Raw genomic sequence first — 22,696 nt, 5'->3', positions numbered from 1 at the left:
AATTCCTTAGGGTTGCACATGCTGAATTATTCCTATCCATTTTAACTATTTCTATACATTTCTATTATGGAAAAGAAGTTGGGAGAGAGACAAAATATTTTTTCTTTGTTGCTTCCTAATTTTGCCCCGCTGGTCACTGACACCGTGGCCCTCTGTTGCAATTCTAAATTTTAGTTGATATCCCCATATTCCAAAAGGATATCTGCCATATTACTCAATAATATAGACCTTTTCTCCCTCCTCTGCTCCTTTATAGGGGAGCTCAATGGAGTCATGATACAAGACAGACTTTCCATCCCACATTCAACTTCCCATGAGCCCAAGCCAAAAAAGAACTCATATTGTTGAAAACTGACCAATAAACTCATGCCCGTAATAAATGCATGAGATGATTCAGCAAGGGACAGTGACCAAACATGCTGTTCAATTTATTAAAAAAAAAAGGCAGTAAATACGTGTATACGTACTCGATATATTCCCTTTTGTTTTCATTTGTGACCATTATTTCTGACCCATTGGGCTTCAAATCCACTTGATATGTCTGTAATTACAAAGATAAAACAACAATTACTTATCACAAAGTTATCTTGCATATTATTACTGAGTAACAATGTCTTACTATAAAAGGAAGACAACATGTATTCAGAAATATTTCCCAGCAAATGGGCTCTGTGCACAAGAGAATGTACAATGAGGCTTTTAAATTGCTGGGATGTTACACAGTTAAAGATGCTACCATTAAAGGCAAATTGTTTTATGGTTACTTACGACTTTTAATTATTCTTCATGTATTAGCAATAATGAAGAGCAACATTTTTTCATCTGCTATTCATTTATCAGGAAACTAATTATGTTTAATAGAGAAAAGAACAGGGTACACCCATCAAGACTCCAGAAATCCAAATTCTAATGCATTCTGTTTCTGAAAATTTTCTAGTTATAAAAAAGGATGCATGGTATTTCTTTCAAAAATGCAAACGGAAACTTAAAGACAAGAAAGAAGTTTAAGGATCCAGGCTGAAGAGACAGATTTATCTGGTTTTTGAAGACATTTATTTGCATCCGACGCCTTCTCCTTGCTCATCTGCCCCGAAGCTTCCTCCCTTAGTGCCACCCACCATCATGAATAAAGCAGCTGCAATCAGGGCAGCCCTTTTTCCTATGCTCTGACCCAGATCTAGCTTACCATAATGCCCTATATAGCAGTAACCAGCATGAGGGAAGGGAGAAAGGCCTATTATTTTAAAATAAATGTTTTTTCTCATTCTACAAATTTTGGGGCAAAAAAGGTGGAAAAATATAGCACCTACACCTCTCCTACTGAAAGGAAGCCATGCCACAATTTTGGTGGGATTCCCTGTAAGTCTCTTTTCCTCTGCCTGCAGAGTAAACCAAGCTGGGGGAGAGGGTTTTCCAGAGTAAGTGTTAGGGTGGTACCCAGGAGGGATGGAGGTTCCACGTTGTGATAAACGTTGTGCTCTGGCAGAGGCCGCCTCCAGGGGTTCCTTGGTCCTGCCACCTGCACCCAGGAGATCCTGAGCCCCTCCAGCCCGAGCACTCGCACCTGTGTCTCTCATGTGGCTTCTCCATGCACTGGCTCTTGTTCCCATTCACACTGAGATGGCTTTTCAATGTAAAACACATTCATCATCCAGCCATGGCTTTTCAACGTAAAACACATTCATCATCCAGCCAGTCCCTGTACATTTCCTTTTTCTCTTTATTCAGGAAGGAATCTCATTTTTCCACTACACTTTCCATTTCTGCAAAGTCAACTGAAGTCTTCACTGTGCCCAATGTGAATTTTAATCCTGTTGCTGCATTTCCGGTTTTGCTGACATCCTTCATTTCTCCATTTCCCTTTCCAGCTGCCATCCTCCCAGTGCATTCCATTTTCTCCCAGGGGCCATCTGCTCCTGCCCCGTACAAGCCGTGTTGGGGATGGAGGCTGCCAAACGGTTTCCACTCAGGGGTGGGGTGGGGATGTTTCCACAGTGAAACACCGCAGTTCGTGGCTGTTCGCAGAGGTGCGCGGACAGTGCTCATTCATACGTTTTGTTCTATGTGTTAATAACACAGGTTGGCTTTTCTTTTTTCCCCATTTATTCCTCCCCAGAAAGCCTTGTTGTTCCTTCAGTAACAGTTTTCTTATCAGATGCACATCAATGACAAGTTAATAAATCCCAGCCCAGGCGTTGCTATTGAGAAGGCTTTTGGTACAGCTCGGCTACACTCAAGCCGAATCTTTCCTCCCACCCTTTCCCCCTGCGCAGGGAAAGGGAAGGAGGTGAAGTACGTAAGCATCTACAATCCCGAGTGCTTCCAGCACTCATCCGGCCCTCTTTCTTTGATCATAGAGCCTTCCTTGGTGTTGTCTGAAAGTTGTGATTTCCAGAGAGCTACTGAATGAGCGGGTCAGCCACAGACAAAGTGGGGAGGGGAGGGCTAAGGAGGAAAACACTCTGCTTCCTCCAAAAGCAGCATCCAAAGAGAAAATAAGCCAGTGTCACTGAGTGCAGGAAACTGGTTCTCACTTTCACTGTGGGAGGGAGTCTAATTGGTTCAATCTTTTTCTGAAGATATTATAATTTGGCAATAAGCATCCCAATTTAAAAACTACATATCCCTTCTCACAGTTATACGAGTATTCCACGGTTATACATAATTATATGTTTACACAGAAAATACTGACTGAAATAGCCTAAACGTCTATCAACAGGGCATGGATAAAAATAAATGGCACATCTACAAAATAAAATTTAGCATAGTCATTAGAATGCTATAGACTGATATTTAGTGACATGAAAAGGTATATGTGATATATTAACTTGAAAACGGTTTTCTGTTCCTGTGTAGTTTGCTGAGAATGATGGTTTCCAGCTTCACTCACAAGTGGGAGTTGAATGATGAGAACGCATGGATACAGGAAGGGGAAAATCACACACAGGGGCCTCTCACGGGGTAGAGGGCTAGAGGAGGGATAGCATTAAGAGTTGTCTCAAAAAAAAGAGAAATACCTAATGTAGATGGTTGATGGGTGCAGCAAACCACCATGGCATGTGTATATCTATGTAACAAACCTGCACATTGTGCACATGTATCCCAGAACTTAAAGTATAACAAAAAAAATTTAGGAGACTGAGGTAGGCAGATCACGAGGTCAGGAGTTCAAGACCAGCCTGGCCAACATGGTGAAAACCCATTTTTACTAAAATACAAAAATTAGCTGGGAGTGGTGGCTCACGCCTGTAATCCCAGCTACTCAGGAAGCTCGCGCAGGAGAATCGTTTGAACCCGGGGGGGCAGAGGTTGCAGTGAGCCGAGATCACACCATTGCACTCCAGCCTGGGCAACAGAGCGAGACTCCATTTCAAAATAATTAATTAATTAATTGATAATAAAGAAAATGGTACGCAGAGTAGAATTTCACTTCTGTAAAAAAAATCTGTGTTTGTGCTTAGAATAATTCTGGAAAAAGTAAATAAAAGTTTTAACTCTGAGTTTTCTTGAGATACTGGGAATTTATTTATTTTACATATTTTTATTATACTGGCTTTATTTTTATTATTAAGGTTAATATTTTATAATCAGATAAACTAATAATTTTTGAAAGAAACGAAAATATGGGCCCATACTGCGCATGCTAAATGGGGTCACAGCAGTAAATCATCCTGTGCGCAGCCGTCAGGTCTCACGGTTGACTCTGACCCTGGGTTTCTCTGTGGGAGAGTGAGGGGAGGGCCCAAGGACGCTCACAGGATGAAGGGTTTATAATTCTGCTCTCTAAGCTACTAGGTTAGGGGTCAAGTCCCCAGATTTTGGTTCCTCCCGGCTCGAGCCCTCAGTGGTACAGAAATGCTTCCTTCTAGGGTTCGTTGCAGGCGACACTTTCATGAGTTACAGGTGACACTTTCATGAGAAGCAATGACCACTCCTCAAATTCCACTTTTGAGACCGGCTGTCGGGGGCTGATCGTGAGACCGTCTCCTGCAGTGCAGGCAGGCGTACTGTCCAGCCCGCTACACTGCCTTACTGCCACTGGCCGGTGCCCCCGAGCCCTTGCTGGTTGGGCACGAGGCTCCATGGGAGTTGGAGAAGCGGGGACCATGCCAAAGTTGTCTGATTCTAACGCTCGCTTCCGGGCACACAGATTCCCCCTGGGCCTCCATTCCTGCCTGACCTTCACTCTAACTACAGCCTGTGTTCTCCTTTCCCCCAAATTTGTCCCTTCTTAACGTCAGCTATTGCCATCACAGGAGGGGAGGGACTGTATGTCATCAGCACCGAATGCCAGGTGGCAGCGTGACGGTGTCAGCCCTAAGCAGGAGAAGGCGGGGCAGCGTCACACAGGGGCTGCTTTCCGCCCTGCACATCTCCTACAGGTGCTGCGGCAGCACCCTGGCCCCCGTCATGAGGGTGGACAGCATCCCAGAGGAGGCAGAGACCCAGCAAGGTGACCAAGGAGAAACACCAAACTGCAGATGGAGCTGGTGCTGGCACCCAGGGGACCCGCTCCCTGGTGGGCAGTCTGCAGAGCCTCCTCTGTGGGGTGGATTCTTGCCACCTTCAGCCACGAAATGCACACCCCGCCCTTCCAGAGCTTTCTGGGCCATCACCCTCCTGTGCCTGGGCTCCTGGAGGACCCCACACAAAGAACACAGTGCCCAGCCACAGCAGGTGCTCAGCAAGCGCTCACGGGAAAACACTGCAGTAGAAAAATTCCTCTTTAAGTCTATTGGCCCCAGCATAAACTTGGCTCTTTTCCTCACAGAGATCAGAGGAACCTCTGGCAGACTCCCCGCCTTCGCCAGTTAACAACCCGATTCCCACACATCTCCCTGACTCTCCATAGATGCTTTGTGCTGCCTGGGAAGCTGCTGAGAAACAGCTTGGATCACATCGAATATGCTGAACTCGGCGGAACAAGGCTTGTCTGCTTGTCAGACTCCATTCTTGGAAACCGAGCACTGCTGGGCAAACTCCCATCGATGGGTGCTCACAAATCCTGCAGGGCATGGCCTCAGGGGCAGTCAGCGCCCTGCACCCCCATCACTCCACCAACCAGGCCTTCCTCATCCTCTCCAGCCTCTCCAGCAGACATCAGTGCAACTACCAACAGCAGGGAGGCAGTGAGTCCACACCAGCCTTCCGACTTCCCATCTCCCCAGGTGTCATCCCTCTGTGTCCCTGGCCTGGAGGGGCCGGGGCCTCAGCCCTCCCGGGAGCCACCTCCAGCTCTGGGCTCTTGGTCTGGCTCCTTCTGACTTTGGCCAGGACATGCTCTGCCCTATCCCTCATATTGACCGTTTCTGCCTTTTCACTCACTGCCTCCCCCCAAGTGTTTCTCCACGTTTTAATTCATTATGGCCCCCTAAAGAGCCTTTTTAGATTCTTTCTGCCAATGACCCATCTCTCTCCATGAAATCTTAACAGAGAGATCCACAGTACACCTGTGGTATGTGCTGTGGCTTTTGGGAGGGCCACAAACCACTTTAATGTCTGAGATGATCTCCTCCAAGAATCCATTTTTGTCCCCTTGGGGTGATCATTCCTATGGAGACTGGCTCAACCTGATCCAGGCCTGATCCTAAAGAATCTTCCTACATGGCTGCTGCCGATGCTTTCCCTCCAACTACTGCACAGCCTCTAGAAACTTCTGGTAACTCTTCAAAACAACCGAATCAGGCCAGGCATGGTGGCTCACACCTACAAGCCCAGCACTTTGGGAGGCTGAGGTCGGCAGATCACTTGAGGCCAGGAGTTCGAGACCAGCCTGGCCAATATGGAGAAGTCCTGTCTCCACTAAAAATACAAAAATTAGCTGGGCGTGGTGGCTCACGCCTGTAATCCCAACACTTGGAGAGGCCAAGGCAGGTGGATCACCTGAGGTGAGAAGTATGAGACCAGTCTGGCCAACATGGTGAAACCCTGTCTTTACTAAAAATACAAAAATTTGCCGGGCATGGTGGCGTGCACCTGTAGTCTCAGCTACTCAGGAGGCTGAGGCATGAGAATTGCTTGAAACCAGGAGGCAGAGGTTGCAGTGAGCCGATAATCCTGCCATTGCACTCCAGCCTGGGTGACAGAGCGAGACTGTCTCAAAAAACAAACAAACCCATAACCAAATCAGACGATGTTCTGCTGAACTTGCAATCAAGAGTTTTCACTTGTTACAGCCCTAAAAGGGTCCCTCCTCCTGGTGGGGGCGGGTATGTGCACACAGCAGTGAATGGGGGTATGGTTTATTCTTCCTGCTTGGCACAGGATCATAGTTCAAATACTGACATTTCTTTAGTGGAAACTTTCATATTAGGCCCTAGAAACCAGCAGTCCCAGATTCTTACCAATCAGAAAGAAAACAAATTGCAAAATAATGGCAACAGCTGCAGCTTTATTACATGAAGGAACAGCTACTAAACTTCATAGTCTGATATTTCTAACTGTGAAATTAAAAAAAAAAAAAAAAGCTTGAAACACCGTGGAAGGCTGAGTGCATGTCTGTTTCAACCCACAGCAACTGCACTCGCTTTGCCCCACTGCGGAAGTGACTTGACTGTTTGGCACTGGGGAGGAATGGGCTTCCTTCTGGGTCAGAGTCAACAGTTTTGCAGAGGGCCAAAGAGGCGAGAGGTTTGTCCGGGCATCATGCTAATGCCTAGATTTCCACATCAACAACTATGAGTACCCACCATGCACCAGGCAATGTGCTGGTGGGAAGTACATGACAGTGAGTGAGCACAGGGCAGGGATGCGGCTGCCATCACCGGGAGGAAGCTGCGCAGGAGAGACAGGCGCTAAACACACTGATTCACAGTGAGTCTGGAGGAGGAGCAGGGAGAGCCAGGCCATGCAGGACTTTGTGGGACAAAGTAAGGTTGGGGTCTTTATCTCAAGGGCAGGGGAAACCCCTGAAGGTTTCTGGCATAGGAATGACACGATCATTTTTATAGGGAGCCAAACTGGACGTAGAGACCAGTCGGGGGTCTAGTGGGGAAGATGGGAGCTTGGACTTGGGTGTGAGTTAGAGAAGAGATCGGGAGAATGCATAGAAGTGAGAAAGGTTTCACAGGTGTGTGAGCAAGGCTCGCCAATCGACTGGATACGGGAGATAAGATCCATACGTGGCTGCTTAACTCGCTCTAAATTCCTTCCCAGAGTGCAAAATAAATACACGAGTTCCCTATTAAAAGGATAGCTCTCTTAAAGAGGCAAGGCAGTAATTTAACAGACTGGGCACCTAATTCTTATCTTACTCATCTCGTGGGTCTATATTGATTAGTGCATTACTGTACTTGATCCTACCCCAAAGTCAGAAGAATTCACAACATTAAACGAGGAGGTCTGAGAGCTGTTTTTAATGAAGATCTAGCCTGAACGATCATCCGAAGTTTCATTAGAGTCTTGCTTAAAAACTCCAACACCCTGTGTTTGATTTCCATTTATGAGGTGGAAACAATTACACTTCAATGTAATTAGGAAGGTTTCCCAGATCATTTGCTTCTGACTGGCATTGCGAATAGTTTTCTGAATTGGGTTAATTTGGTCATATGGCTTTCTATGAGTGGATCCACAAAAAGACTTTTTTAATGCATTTAACACACAAGACTGATTTTAAGTGTTCCTTAGTTCTTTACTTCCACTCCTTCCTTCATATGTTAAAAATGAAAGGAAGATACTTCCAGGGTGACTAACCATGTCTAATTGTTTGAAAATTGGCAGTTTCAGACCCTTCAATAGGTCCGGCTTTTTAAAAAAAGCCACTATGACTCAACTGATTTTGTTTTCTCACACTTAGGATTTCTATCACTTAGAACCTTATTCACATTTTCAATAAGCCAGATTAGCACTCCTCATTCGTTTGCTCAATAAGCACTTAGTAGGCATCAACTACATGCTGAGCACTGGAGAGACCCAGAAGACCTCAGGGGGTGTACAGCACACAGTACGTCAGTCAATACCTCGAGGAGAGCAGGGAAAGAGGTGATGAGAGAGAGAACGAGAGTGCATCGGTACAGAGTTGGCACTGTCGAGGCAGCAATGTGGCACTGAGGCATCTCTGGGAACACTGTTGAAGGCACACTGTTTGCTGACAGGTTGACACGAAGGAGTCAGAGGGTAATGCCAGAGGGGGGCAGGTCTGGATCATGAGGGGTCATACACCATGCTAACAAGTTTTCGTTCATGCTGAAGGTCACGAGATGGGCAAGTAGAAGAAGGACATTTTCAGGGTTGCATTTCAGAAATATTCCATAAGGGGCTCACACCTGGAGTGGGGGCATTGGAGAACAGGGTAGAGAGCAGCAAAGCAGGAAAGGGAGCGGCTGACAGGAGGCTGTGAGAATAGCCATCAAGAAGTGATCGGGGCATGCACCAGGGGAGAGCACAGACAAGGATGTGTCAAGGATGGGGTGTCATGGGGCACAGCCACCTTGGGCATGGGGAGATGGCATGAGGAGAGAGGGAGATTCTGAGGGGACGCCCAAGGGTCAGGTGGGAGGGGACAGTGGTGGCACTGATGAGACCATAACCGATGTGGGGGCTGGGGAGGAAAAAGTGGCTTTAGCACTGGGACCTGTGAGCCTCTTAGGAGAAGCAGATGAGGCAGCCGTTAGACCAGGGAGTTCTGGAGGCTGGAAGGCAGATGTGGGCCTGAGATAAGAGGCTGGTGGTGAACGGAGATGGAAGCAGCTGGAGCCAAGGGCAGGATGAGGACATCCAGATGGCAAGGGTAAGACAAAAAAGCAGGGGGTGCAGGACAGCTGGTAGGGTGACACCTGCATCCACAGGGCCAGCAGAGGACCATGCACTTCCAGGGGACTGGAGACCAGCGGGGAGGGGTGAGAGCCCCAAGTGAAAGGCACTGTGCCTTGCAGGCGTCTCTAGTGGGAGTGAGCCATTCATGTCAAAGGCAGCAGAGGAAGGAGGCAGACAGGGCTGGAGACACCCAGTGCTCTTGGTCCTGGGGAGGCTGCTGGAGACCCAGAGGGGCAGCAGCTGAAAAGACCCCTCCCTGCTCCATCACAAGGTCCCTGTGCAGGAGAACAGTGTCCATCTGTCTGTAAGGATTCTTAGGCATAAAGCACAACATGGCGGGGGAGGCGGGACAAAAGGAGATTTTTAAAGGACTTGATCATTTACATTAAGCCCACAAGGTCTCTTGCCTTTGGTGTCTGAAGTCCTTCTCTGAGCCTTGCCCAGCCACTGAAGGGCACTATGGACTCCCCAAGTTCCACCCATGCCAGGACTCACACTAGAGGCTGAAGTTTCCTGGCTCAGACACAGGACATGGGAATAACAAGTGATTGTGATATTCATGTGATTATTTTCTTATCCAACAATTTTTACCCTCAGTCATTAAATCCTTTATATCTAGTGGCATCAGCTTCTTTTCTCAAAGATTCTCTAGGAATCTTTGACATCTAGCAATAAAGAACACGTCTATTTCATTTTTCAGAGGGCAACCATCACAATTAGTTTTCTATGGTCTAATTAATTTCATAGCCATGGAGATTTAGTCTGAGAGATGGGAAATACCTCTGGGCTTTTGTGGAAGGACAGGTACCAGGGTCAGAGAATATCTTGAGAACACTTCCCAAGCTGCACCATTATTACTGAGTGGCAGATGAAGCAAAGGTTTCAGATTTGAGACAGATACATCGTATAGATCCTTAGAATGATGAGAATTCCAAGCAGGCAACTTTATCTTTGAAATCCACTTTTAGTGGCCCATCCAAATCCCTGCTGACCAGTCTGAAATTGACTTTGAGGATTAATCCAGCCTGAATAACAGCGTGGGGGCAAAGCAGATGGAATGGTAGAAAAACCTGAGCATGCCATGCTGAGCCCCACAAGACAAATGTCACCATGACAACAGAACCATAAAACAGAGAGAAAAACCAATGGCCCTTCCAACATCATCCACTCCTGGTCATGTATTTACATTGCTAAGTCAACAATCGCACTATTTTTTTTAAGTACCTAAATTCTAAAATCGAGCTACAAATGAAACATTCACATTTGCTTTGGATTAGAAGAGGTGCCGGTTCAGGCCCCCAAGGCCTCTTGGAATTTCTATAACTTTGCTGGAAGAGAGAAATGGTTGTAATTGGAGTGTGGCTTCCTGGCATGACAAGAAGGTACTGCTGCAATGAGATGAAAATTAACACCTGCAGCTCCTGCTGGTTGTTTCTGAGTGTCCAGCAAAGTTGTGTTACAACCTGTCAAGAAGAAAATGCCCCTTGAAAGCTAAAGAAGAGTTCCCAGGGTTACCCACACGTACCTGTCCGAAGTTTTCTTCATCTATGCAGAACATGAGGTCCAGCTCAGTAGGGTCATTCTCCAGGATCCATTTCAAAGAGTTGTAATATTCACTATCCTACAGAATGACACAGGAGTGAAAATTCAGCATTTTTTTCCCCGAAATACAAACTCGTTTGACTTCTTTAAATAATTACATTCTAATGTAATTCTGTGCAGGATGCTCAAGAAATACATTACTAATGCACTGTTTCCTGCTCCACCTAAACCAAACCTTCCTCTTTAATTTGAAACAAACTGCTTTAGTTATAATGGGCTTGCAGTTAAATCCTGTCCTTGGTGATGCACAGTGGAAGGTATCTACTCTGGATGGCGCATGGAGCTGCTGTACTGGTCTACAAAATTTAACATACAGACATCAGTGTACTTTCTTTTTTTCTTTCTTTTTTTTTTTTTTTGAGATGGAGTTTCGCTCTTGTCACCCAGGCTGGAGCGCAATGGCGTGACCTTGGCTCACTGCAACCTTTGCCTCCTGGGTTCCAGTGATTCTCCCGCCTCAGCCTCCTGAGTAGCTAGGATTATGGGCATGTGCCACCACACCTGGTTAATTTTTGTATTTTTAGTAGAGATGGGGGTTTGGCCACGTTGGCCAGGCTGGTCAATATACCTTCTATCTTTTTAGAGTAAAAATATCATGGCTGTAATTCCAGCACTTTGGGAGGCCAAGGTGGGAGGATCACTTGAGTCCAGGAGTTAAAGAGACCAGCCTGGGCAACATAGTGAGACCCTGTCTTTATAAAAAATAACGAAAGTTTTAAAAAAGAGTGAAAATATCTGAGGAAAATAGGAAGGATAAAGAACGTTCCAGGCTGGGCTTGGTGGCTCATGCCTATAATCCTGTAATCCTCGGCTTTGGGAGGCTGAGGCAGGAGGAGGGCTTGAGGCTTGGAGTTCAAGACCAGCCTAAGCAACATAGCAAGACACCATGTCTACAAAAAAATAAAAAATTAGTTAGGGATGGTGGTGTGTGCCTGTGGTCCTAGCTACTTGGGAGGCTGAGACAGGAGGATTGCTTGTGCCAGGAGATGGAGGCTGCAGTGAACTATGGTTGTGCCACTGCACTCCAGCCTGGCAAACAGAATAAGATTCTATCTCCAAAAAAATAAATAAGTAAAATAATGTTCCAACTAAGAAACACCAATAGTTTTAAGTTATCCCCTTTCCTGTGCTTTGATCACTCTCCAGGTTAATGTCAGCAAAAAGGGTGGCCGCTCTGGTTTCAGAATCCAGAGGAGCAGTCACAGGCCTAAGCACCTGTCCCTGGTCCCTCCACAGTCTCTCCTGCTGGGGACGTGACAGGCTGTGAAGAGCATAAAAATAATACATGCACTGTATTTTAGGCACTAACTGTCAGCATGTGGTATAAAGTTAGACATTAAGAGAAATTGCTATGCTCTTTATGATGTATTATGTATGCTACGCTCTTCATCACTGTATGAGGAAGCAGCAGAAAGCACAAATACAAGGTGAAAGTGGAGACTGGAATCACAAGTGTGCACCCAACCCACCATGACTGGCAAACCAGCAGCGGGTTCAAGGGCACTGCTGGCCTCTTCCTCTCCTTTCATACGAGGAGGAACAGAAACACTGAGTCAGCGCTGGTCAGGGCCGAGGACACAGCTCATCTACCCAACCGTGCCCAAAATATAGTTGGTATCACAGCCAGGTGACGTCATGCAGGGGCTTTTTAACTCAAGTGAGCAAACACGAATGAGCTGCAAATGCCCCAAATGGACAAACACGCTTCCCAGTGGCCCTTGTGTGTGCTGGTGTGTGGGCAAACACCCATACGCTCTGGAGGTAGATGTGGGGTATAGGTACATTAAAAGAAAAACAGAAGCGGAAGTATATTATAAGAAGAACATCAATTTTTGTTTTATAGAAAATCCTGGCCGGGCGTGGTGGCTCATGCCTGTAACCCAGCACTTTGGGAGAATGAGGCAGGAGGATCACGAGGTCAGGAGATCAAGACCGTCCTGGCCAACATGGTGAAACCTTGTCTCTACTAAAGTACAAAAAAAAAAAAAAAATTAGCTGGGCATGGTGGCGTGTGCCTGTAATCCCAGCTACTTGAGGGGCTGAGGCAGGGGAATCGCTTGAACCCGCGAGGCGGAGGTTGCAGTGAGCCAAGATCGCGCCATTGTACTCCAGCCTGGGCGACAGAGCAAGACTTCATTTCAAAAAAAAAGAAAAGAAAAAAAAATCCATCCAACTCTAAAATGGTCTGTCTAGGTAAAATTAATGTTAAATGCAACACGAAAACCCAAATCACTACTTGGAGAACGTCTCAAGTGCTCACTTGTCTGAGCTGTGGCGTCACTCATCCATGTCTAGGATGTCTGCCTGATATTCTTCCTATTGTTTTGACCTTTGCCTCTGCCATTTTTATGAGGTCAGGAAACAGAGGGAGAGCGGATGAAGCTCTAAACATTCAGTAGCAGCAGTTTTTATGGGAAACACAGGCTACCATAGATCTTCAGCTGTCTCTTGGATTTAGTAAGTTCACACGAGTCCCGTGCCGGGTAAGCAGAGGCAACTGGGATTTGGATGTATCCACCCTAGGTACCATGGTCCCAGGACATGTGAACAATAATATTTACTTATGACAAGAATTCGACAGATCAATGAACTTTTCAAGCAATTAAATGTCTCCTGTTGTTCACATGGAATGCAACGCCCATAAAAGTGGCTGAGACTACAAACATGGCTCTCCAATACCTTCCCGTAAGACACAAGTGCCTGGTGATGGCCAGTGTGTGACCTGCATTTACTCACCACAGATTCCATGTCATTCAGGGTTATCTGCTTTCCCAACATCATCTTGTAAAATGGTCTAATGAAGAAACCTAAAATACGGTAAACACTGGGTTTAATTTCAGGTCTTTGATACTGCTACGTTATCAGAGCATGAAAGAAAAGATTAACTTGCTTTCAATGTAAATGAGAAACCAGGATGGAGTAACCAAGGGCCTTCTGCAGTATTGCACAAGTGAGGCGGCGAGATCAGGGGGAGAGTGGCAAGAGGAGGGCAGCTGCGCTAAGAGAGATGGCGCAGCAGAGTGGGGCCAGAAAGGCCTCTGGAAGGTGACAGATGAGCTTCAAGGTCAAGCAGAGTCCACAGTGCAAATCAGGCATAGGAACTGGGGAAGAAAAGGGTACACTAAGCAGAGCAACAAGCCTGGGGACTCGCCAGCAGTTTGCCAGGGCTGGTAGACAGGCCAGAGGAGGGGCTGGCAGTGCACAGCCCACATGGGGTGCTGGAGAGTTGGGGTGCTCTCTGAGGGCAGTGGGGAGTCAATGAAAGACCAGGTGAAATTCCATCTGTCTTTTGTTATCATTGCTCGGGCAGCAATGGGGAGAGCGCACAGGAAGGGGACAGGTTGGAAATGGGGGAGGCCACGGAGAGGGCCTGTGTAACCTCCCGGGGAGGGACGGCAGAGGTCTCAGGGAGGCAACAGCAGCGAGGTCGACCTCCCTCCATGCAGGCATCCTGCAGGGGCCTCCATTTGACCTGATCTAAAGGCATCACACACCTCCTCAAATGGGGCCCTGACCACACCAGACCTGGCACCCCAGGCTCCTGCTTCTGCTCCTTTATCCCCCCACTAGGCACCAACCCTCTGCAGCACAGGCCAACTCTCCCTGGCTCTGCCTGGCCCCATAAAGGCTCCAATAGACTCCAGTGTCTGGGGAAGTAAAAGCATGAAGCCGACCAGGGGGCGCAGTGGACAGATGTGCAGAATGAGCCCTGCTGACAGGGACATTCCCGTCTGTGGGAAATTTGAAGACACTGCTGACTAGGCCCATCTATGTCACGTGGACTCTTAAAAATGCAATTCCAGGTTTATATCGTGATCACTCTCATGGGGGTCACTTTAGCCAGCTCCTAGAGACTCTGATTCCTGCTTCTGCCCATCTCCTTCCACAGAGCCTTGACTCTGGGCCAGTCCTCACTCATCTGAAATGACCCCAGCCTCTGAATGCTCAAATGCTACCCCACCACCGAGGTGTAGCTCTTCCTGGGAAAGATTCCCTGAGCCGCCGGCCAAGTCACTTTCTCTTCTGAGGACTCAATGTGTTCCCTTCTGCTCAGACACTATCACTGTGATTCTTCTGGTTTTGTTCTCATCTCTTTTCCCCCCACTAAAATATAAGCTGACTAAGGTCAGGATCATATCCTGTGCTTCTCTAATACCCCCTGTTATAGAGAGTATTAAAGACGCTGTAGCAACTAACAGCATCTTCTCACTTGCATATGGTGACTAAACTGACCTTCTGAGAAAGTTGGAGTGAATTTGAGCAGGCTGAAATAATCTGTGGCATGACTACAAAGCTGGAAATTAAAATATATTCAAACTATACATACACGGAAAGACTATGTGGTTTAGTTTCCTTCTAGAGGAAAAAAAGTGTTTACTGTCACCCTCCCACCAAATAAAGCATTAAAATCAGAGCATCAATATCAGCTACCAATTAACAGTAAAAACGTATTCATGGGAAAAGTACAGAGGGTATACAAATTATTCATTAGAACAGCTAGGGCTCCATAAATGCAATGAACACAGTTCCTTTGGAAATATCTTTCTTGTAAGTTATTGCAATGTTAATCTCAAATTCTACTCTCCCTCTTCCCATCCTCAACCACTCTACTTCCAAGCTCTCAAAAAATATTTCTGATGCTTTTTCCTCACTGATGATTTCTGTAGTGTTTTCTTAAGGACACTATTTTGAATGGGCCAAATCTTTTAGAAATCTCCAAGCCTATAGATAATGCCAGGTAGAGGGTTTGACTTCTAACTTTCAAGGTACCTTGAAATTCTTCCATGATTTGCATGCTTTAAATAAGAATGAAATTATTTTGTGTTATTTGTTTCAGGGTTAATGTCTTAGCTGAGTGGTAACATTATTTTGAAATTATTTAGTCCCTTCCGATTAAAAAAATAATTTGGGGACAAATGCAATAATCACACAATATTAGATGGATGAGATTATTTTAATTAACTTTTCAATTAGTTTTTCCATCTGTTATCAAATCTTGCCTTCAGTAAAGTTATTCCAGAAAACATACAAATGTATAAATACATAATGTTCTGTGCTTTACAATGAAGTTAAAAAAAAACCTTTTGTTTTTAACTGTGTATAGACATTATGTCTTCAGTGCCCAAAATAAGCTACCAGAGAAAAGCACATCCATTACGGGCAAAACATAAAAATACTTTATGAGTAAACCAGTGAAGCTTTTGCTTAAAAACTCATGATGCGAAAGATAAGACACCTACCAGCGAACCACAAGCGGCACTGACCTATTTTTATTACTTCAAGACTTACCATCTAAGAGCTTTCCATGAAATACGGCCAGACCAGCAACTCTTCCAATAAAAGTGAAGTAGGACAAATGATCTTCATTACAGAGGCCTGAATTAGGGTTGATCTGAAGGGTGTAGTTGTCCCTTTTGAGGAGAAAGAGAAGAAAAGACCAATCACACTTTCAAATGCAAGATTCTGCATATTTCTTTGCCATGTGTCACTCAATTTCTACAGTGTCCTTGCGAGCATTCTGTACCTAGTGGGAAAAGGTGTGGGCTAGAGGACCTGACTTACCACATGCTCAACCATGACCCATCATGGAAGCTGACGCATGTGTACTCTAAAGTCAATTAAACCATAAGAAACTGCTGATGTTTGACTGTGTTTGACCCACAAAGTGTCTATTTCATATGGTTCAGCCAAATATCTTGGGGAGATAAGAAACTCCATATAATAAAGGGGCTGTGCAGGGATTCCCAATGATGTGAGTACTTTAGGTCGTGTCTGTGATAAAGGAAGGTTAATTCCTTCCAGAGGCTTTTGGCTTGGCCATAAGATGTCTGCTATGGGCCCAACCCTTGGTCTGTCTTCTGACTACTCTGCTCTGAAAAGGCCTCAAGGGGATTAGGAACAGGATATGGCTCTCTCAATGATGCAAACCTGCACATGTTTAGATTTGTCCAAATGACCTTGCTTGGTTCACAATCATGTGGACCAGTGGTTTTCAAACTGGGGTCACAGACAGTTTCCTCCCGGGGGTATCTTTGAAAATGTGGAGGAGAGGTAAAGATCTTGTCTCTCCCCACCCTGCCCTCCACCTTCAGGAGTTGGATAAATTGTACATAGCGGGCTTTCTCACGGCACTCAGTAATAACAACAACAGATCAATTGGGCAATTCTTGGCTAGAGCAACCGAGAAGAATGCACTGAGGGTGCCTTCCAAATGAGCCCCCAGGAGATTGGTACCACGTGGGAGATGTGGGGGAACCCACATCCCCTTAGAGGCCAGGGTTAAAGTGATGATAAATGCCCTTGAGCAAGTCAATGACTATTCTACTGAGGGCTTGGGTCCAGCCTAACCCTTGGAGGATTCAGAAGAAGGAATGGCTGGCCTGGAAGTAGCCGATCTTTGGTTGCTCAGAAAGCAATTTAGTCTACCTCAGTTTCCAAGCCTGGCAATGATGAAATCCTAATGCAAGGGGAAACCTGATTCTTTCCTTACAGGAGCAGGGCATGGTCCTAGGTCCTCAAAGTCCTTACAATTTGCCTTTACACAGAGACCTCGGAAATGACTCTTGTTCAAAAAACACCTCCTTTTTTTTTTTGAATTCTAAGACTGACAAATCCTCCTTCTGAACACTGAAAATGAAAACTGCCTGCTGTTCCTTACCATAATTATCCACGTTTTCAATTTCAACTCCATGAACCCATTAGATAAGGAAAAACAAAAATCAATGTTAGATGTTCACAGAGTATACACTATTTCACCAGGTAGAGTCAGAACCTGTTTTAGACTTGCAAGGGGCTCTGGGGTGAGGAGAGAATAAACTCAACAGACTTAATGCATCTTGAACTGGTGAGCTGCTTATTCTTTCATTCTGTTTAAATTCATACAACTGTCTCAGTGGGGGACACACTCTGGGTGTGGCCATATACTTACGTGGCAGAGTACTCAAAGAGGCCGTAGTAGGGGTTGAACATCTCTTTGGACAGTAAGAAGAACCATTCTCTGGCCACACCCCCGTAGTCAAGACCTTTCTCTGATTCAAACTCAATCCACAGTCTAGCTTTTAGGACATCTGGTCTTTTCACGGACATAATTCTCCGATAGGACTCTTCAAATATGTTATTTCTGTGAAGTTTCATTTCAAACCTATTGGGGATATCAGCCTACACAAAAGACAAAAGAAAACACATACAGTAAATACACACTTTGTTTTCTAATAAAAACAACAACCAAGGGTAGGAAAGTTGGCAGTCCTTGAAGAAACGGGCAGTGACAAATGGTTCCAACTGAGATTCTCTCCTTCAGGGGTTTTCCCTTGCAGACAGAAAGCCTCGCTGTGTCACGATGGGACACATGGCATCCACTAGCAATGCTCAGGAAAGTCAGAAACTCTGCTGCGAAGGAGAACAGCCTCCTCACCTCCTTTAATAAACAACTGTGGGCACTCCTCCAGCATATGGCAACTGAAAGGCAGTCAACTGTATCTGTTGCTTCCCTCAAGAGACTTTAGCCCAGGTAATCAAAACCTGTAATAATCCCCACCTGGCCAGGCTGGGGCCATGCTCAACTCTGGTAGGGCCACGAGGTGGTAGATATAATCCACGGTGCCTCAAGTCCATTTTGTAGCCATGGGGAGCGGGACCCTGATTATGCCAAGTGTGGGGAAAGCAGCCCAAAGCATGGTTCGCTGACATGAAAATAACAAAACACTTGACCAAGGCTGTGGCAGCTGCCTCCTGCAAAGAGGCAATCCAGGCTTGGTCTGGCTGTAAGAATGAATCTGCAGAGATGGTTTCCGGGTAGCAGACACTGCTATGTGAGAGTCAGAGAGACTGGGTGATGACCACAAAGTCATTATCATTACCGGGGGACGTGACTCACAGAGAAAACTGTGGAATTTTTAGTGTTCATCTAAGTTTTGAAGGCAAATAATCGTTTCAATAGTAGTTATCCATGAACTCTTGAATCAGGACTTTGGAACAGAGACCAAAACTCCTAAATGAGATCAGAGATTGTGCCCCATCCAGAGATGTCCTGGGTAGGAGGAACCGGCTGAGGGGAGGAGGCAGGGAGAGATGGCAACAGAGCCCAGGCCACCGGAGGGGGTCTGAGCTGCAGCTGATTCTCCCCCCCTCCCTAAAGGTGTAACCATAGTGATGGAGAAAACCAAAGAGAAAGCTGCTAAGGAGGAATTGGAAAGTAAAACAGAAGATGCAACGTTGAACAATTTGGGGGTGGTGTGTCATTAGAAAATCTAATGTTATAATTTAAAACACTGCCCATAAAAATTTTTAGAGTTTCTAGGTTTGAAACTGCCAGGGATAATTTTAAGCAGAAAATTACATTTGGACCTAGTACTGCCAATTATTATAATTAAATATAACTTTATATTATAAATATTGTGGTTGAAACTAAGCTTTTGCATTTGCAAGGAAGGACCTGAACACTTTTCTAACTGGGATCCAGGTTTATTAAATATGATAACTGTGCATAACTGAATGGGTTTCCCCAGATTTTGCGACAAGGGTTCTGAATTATTTCATATCCCATAAAAATCGTTCCTGTCTTTTTATGTATTACATACGAAATTACCCTTCAGGTGATTTGATATGTAATACTGAGTTAATCTTCACTTACCATTTCTGTTAAAAAGAAAATTCAGATTTCAGAACCAGGAGGATCAAAGTACAGTGAAGAAAAGGAAGGTAATATTTTTAGCATTCATATAAAAGTAACAACCAAGTTGTTCTCACTGAAGTAACTGTGGTAACTTACAAATGACTAACACAAAGCATTTTTGGAAGGCATGATTACTCACAGGTTTCTTTAATTTCTTCCTGAAGTAGTCATATTTCTGCTTAAATTCTCTGGAGTAAGGAACGGCCTGGAAGATAAATTTATGAATATAGATAACGCAAACAATACACTCGAAATTTTATGTATACTTAGGCAACATTCAAGAGAATTTCATGAATCATAAACCGTAAATTCTCACTTCTCAGATTATCCATGGAAAAATCAGATCATGTCTACACAGCACAGGGGAAAGTCCTAGAACTGATGAGGACTAATCAGCTTTGAGTGTGGCTTTCACCCCTGAAAACAGCTATACTGCATTTGAGAAATCATTTAGGGATATGCTACACAAACTAAACATGCTTTCCAAGTGACTTTTGTCAGAATGTGAGTCAGGGTGCTTCTGTTTTTCTTTTTTGCTGTGGTTTAGGTAAGAGTTATTGGCTAGATACTTTTAACATACAACCCCAGAATGACCTATGCTGGCATTTGGAAAAGTCTAATTATGATTTAACAAATTTTTGTGGGGAAATACAATGAGCAGAAAGGGAAGTGAACTGACACTCCTATCAAGGAATATAAAATCAGGCAGATGGCATTCTCAAAAAATCCTCAATTTAGGAGTCAGAAGGTTTGTCTCTTAATATTTAGTGGTCTTGGGCAAGGATTTCTTAAATCTCAAACGCTTTATCTATGAAATAGAGTGATGGTACCACAGTTGAGGGCTCAGGAATTAACTATGCTCATTCAAAAGTTGTGATCTCTCTTCAGGCAAAGGAGTAACATCTTAATGTAGTCATTTAAATGATCTTTATTTGCCATGTTGTAAAGTGGCTTATAGTATCTTAGAGTCAGAGTCCTGACTTTTGGCTACTGAAAAAGCTTAACGATATTTTTATGAAGCAAAAAGGACTGGTTTTTGCATATACACAGATATTAACTATGACAGCCTCGAAAACAACTCATTGCGTTTTAGACACTAGTATGAATTTCAGCAGAGAATACTTCTGCTGTTATCATTTTGGCCTAAGTTAATAAAATATACTGATGCTTAGTCTAATATCTCCAGACTCCAAACCTTACACTTTTACCATACTTATCTTGACCAGAAAGAGAAGAAATGAAGAGCATGAACTTCCCTTCTTTATAGTTTTAAGACATGTTTATATAAAAAACTAACCCGAAACAAAACAAACAACCACTCTTCCAGAAAATGAGCATGTCAGTGTTTCGCTCTATAATTCAAGAGCAATAAATGCATCATCTTTATATAGCTTAGGAGCGATCCATAGACAATTTATACTGCCTATGGTCTTTTCTTAGTTTTTAAGCCAGTCTTTGATTTTCCACTGAACAACAGATTTGACCTCACATCCTATTTATTTCAGGCAGTGTTTAGTCTGATGAAACCACATAGCAATTCTGAGTTTAGGCAAGGTATAAATTTGTTAATAACTGGACAACCACCAAAATAAGAAAAAGAATACAATGTTCCAACATAAGCCAATAAAGAGATGATGTTTTCTGCTCTACCAACAGTACATCCTGTCACAAACTAAGACTTCCTCTCTAGTTTATTTCCCACTTTCTGGTGTTCATTCTGATCCATTCAACCGATACTTCTTGAGCACCTACTCTGTGCAAGGCATTTTAGGTGCCAGAAAAATAACAGTACATAAAGCAAAGGTAGCTTTCCCAGTTCCCTCCTGGAGCTCACAAGCTGCTGAGAGCAACAGGTAATTGGAAATCAATGAATAAACCGTGGTAGTGCCATGAGGAAAAAAAAAGACCCCATAGGAACTAAAAAAGTGACTTCCTTCCATTGTCCCCTGCCAGCGTTAGAACACCTGAACTCTCGGGTAGACTCTCATCAGCTGGCTCTGCAACACTCTCTCTCTACTAAGCAGTTTCTTCACTGTTAAGTGGAAGGATGTGACTGGATGAAGAAACGTGACTCGGCTCTTCTATTTCTGAAAGTCTGTCATTCCCAGCAATTATTTTTTGTTTGTTCCTGTATTCGTGAGGGTTCTCCAAACATCCTGGTTACATCACAGTTCCCCCTACTCCTGAAAATGTTGGGAAAAAAGCTTAAACAGTCATCACTATGTATGCAAGTTCGACTGTCTTAAATGACAGCTTCCCCAAGGAGCAGATTTCAACATGCGGCCCTCAGCCTGTGATGCCCATTCCCTTGCCTGCTCTGTCTCCTGGCAGGGGCTGAGGAGGTGTGGGTGGAAATGTTGAGATATTTCAGGCCTTTCTCCTTCTGGGGAATGATGTGTGAAAGCTGAAAAATCACTGTCTTCCTCCTGTACTCATTATCTTTCCCCTCCAGAGGTAGTTCTCATGATAGAATAAGAAGAGCAAGTTTTTACATTCTCTTCCTGAAAAGTTTCTAAAAATGTACCAGGACAAACATCCTTCCAGCGCAGCTTCTGAAGAGATTACACGTACATTTTTTTTTTAAGTGGACTAAATCATTTGTTCTCACTTGAAAATCTGGAAAGTCATTTTCTGGCTTACCATTTAGCTTGTAAAATAGGTCTATGTGAAAAATGAACATGTCAGTTGATTAAAGCCCTTTTGCTCTGCATTAAATCTGTGTTCGTGTTTTGGGTACAGAATGAAAATCTGCCTTATTGTGTAAGTCGGTTCTAAATGTTTTCACATCATCACTGTCCAGGTGACACTGGAGCTCCTTGCACAGAAGGGCTCATGCCCGGTGTGGGGACATCGGTGACACCAGTGCATCTGGGGCTCTGGTCCTGATTCCGACCCTTGCAAGGACTGTCAGCAACAGAATCAGCTTTCCGAACTTCTGACAAATTGGAAATAACAACATTTGCCCTGCCTACCTGAGGGGACGGCTGTGAGTTTCAAATCAGCTGATTATAAAGTTACTGGAAAAATGAAAGTGTTACACAACATGAGATAGTGTTCATGACAGCAGCATGTGCCAACAGCATTTACTAAATGCTATTACTAGTGATACCTGTTATACACAGAGCATGCTAACTTACAGGAATGCTGAACGCTGAGCTGCCACAGAAAGGGTCCCCTTTCCCTAAAAACATGTAGAAATGCTAGGCCTACTTAGCACTGATATTTTTAAAACGTGGGAAGAGAAACTCTAGGTACTAGGTAAGCAGAAAGATTCACAATTAGAGAAATCAGTGGGCACTGATTTTAATCTTTGGTTTTAATCTCCTTTGGGGACATAGAACTTGGCCTTTGGTCTACATGACGGAGAAAAGAACAGTCATTGTTTAAAACCTAACATCTGGAAAGGGGACAATAAAACTCTACCCACCGGACCAGGGAAGTTGCAAGGAAGCTTACCTTCTGTCCAGGACCATAAATGGGAGAAAAACAAAAAGAAACAGACCTGTAATAAATCCATACTCCAAGCCTGTGCCAAAGTGGGTATGAGGTCCACAGTTATACTGACTGGGGGTGCATGAACCCAAGCTAAGAAGTTAACAGTAAATACAGGTCAAGACTTACAAAAGCCTCATAGGAAAAAAAAATGAGCTTGCTCACACTCTCTCT

The 22,696-nt window shown here is 44.5% G+C and overlaps 1 protein-coding gene across 1 annotated transcript in view; it reads right to left on the bottom strand.

The window, feature by feature from the left end:
- NEDD4L (neural precursor cell expressed, developmentally down-regulated 4-like, E3 ubiquitin protein ligase) overlaps positions 1 to 22,696 on the bottom strand; it is a 385,260-nt gene that overhangs the window by 18,707 nt on the left and 343,857 nt on the right. Inside the window, exons 19-24 of the mRNA XM_011949557.1 lie at positions 19,170 to 19,235; positions 17,285 to 17,514; positions 15,646 to 15,767; positions 13,093 to 13,163; positions 10,280 to 10,375; positions 468 to 541 (exon numbers count right to left, since the gene is read on the bottom strand). Coding sequence (XP_011804947.1) covers positions 468 to 541; positions 10,280 to 10,375; positions 13,093 to 13,163; positions 15,646 to 15,767; positions 17,285 to 17,514; positions 19,170 to 19,235 — 659 coding nt within the window. The remainder of the gene's footprint in view (positions 1 to 467; positions 542 to 10,279; positions 10,376 to 13,092; positions 13,164 to 15,645; positions 15,768 to 17,284; positions 17,515 to 19,169; positions 19,236 to 22,696) is intronic.

Source organism: Colobus angolensis, unplaced genomic scaffold, assembly GCF_000951035.1.
Source record: "Colobus angolensis palliatus isolate OR3802 unplaced genomic scaffold, Cang.pa_1.0 Scaffold108, whole genome shotgun sequence".
Classification (NCBI taxonomy): Eukaryota; Metazoa; Chordata; class Mammalia; order Primates; family Cercopithecidae; genus Colobus; species Colobus angolensis.
This window is presented reverse-complemented; position numbering and strand designations above follow the sequence as displayed.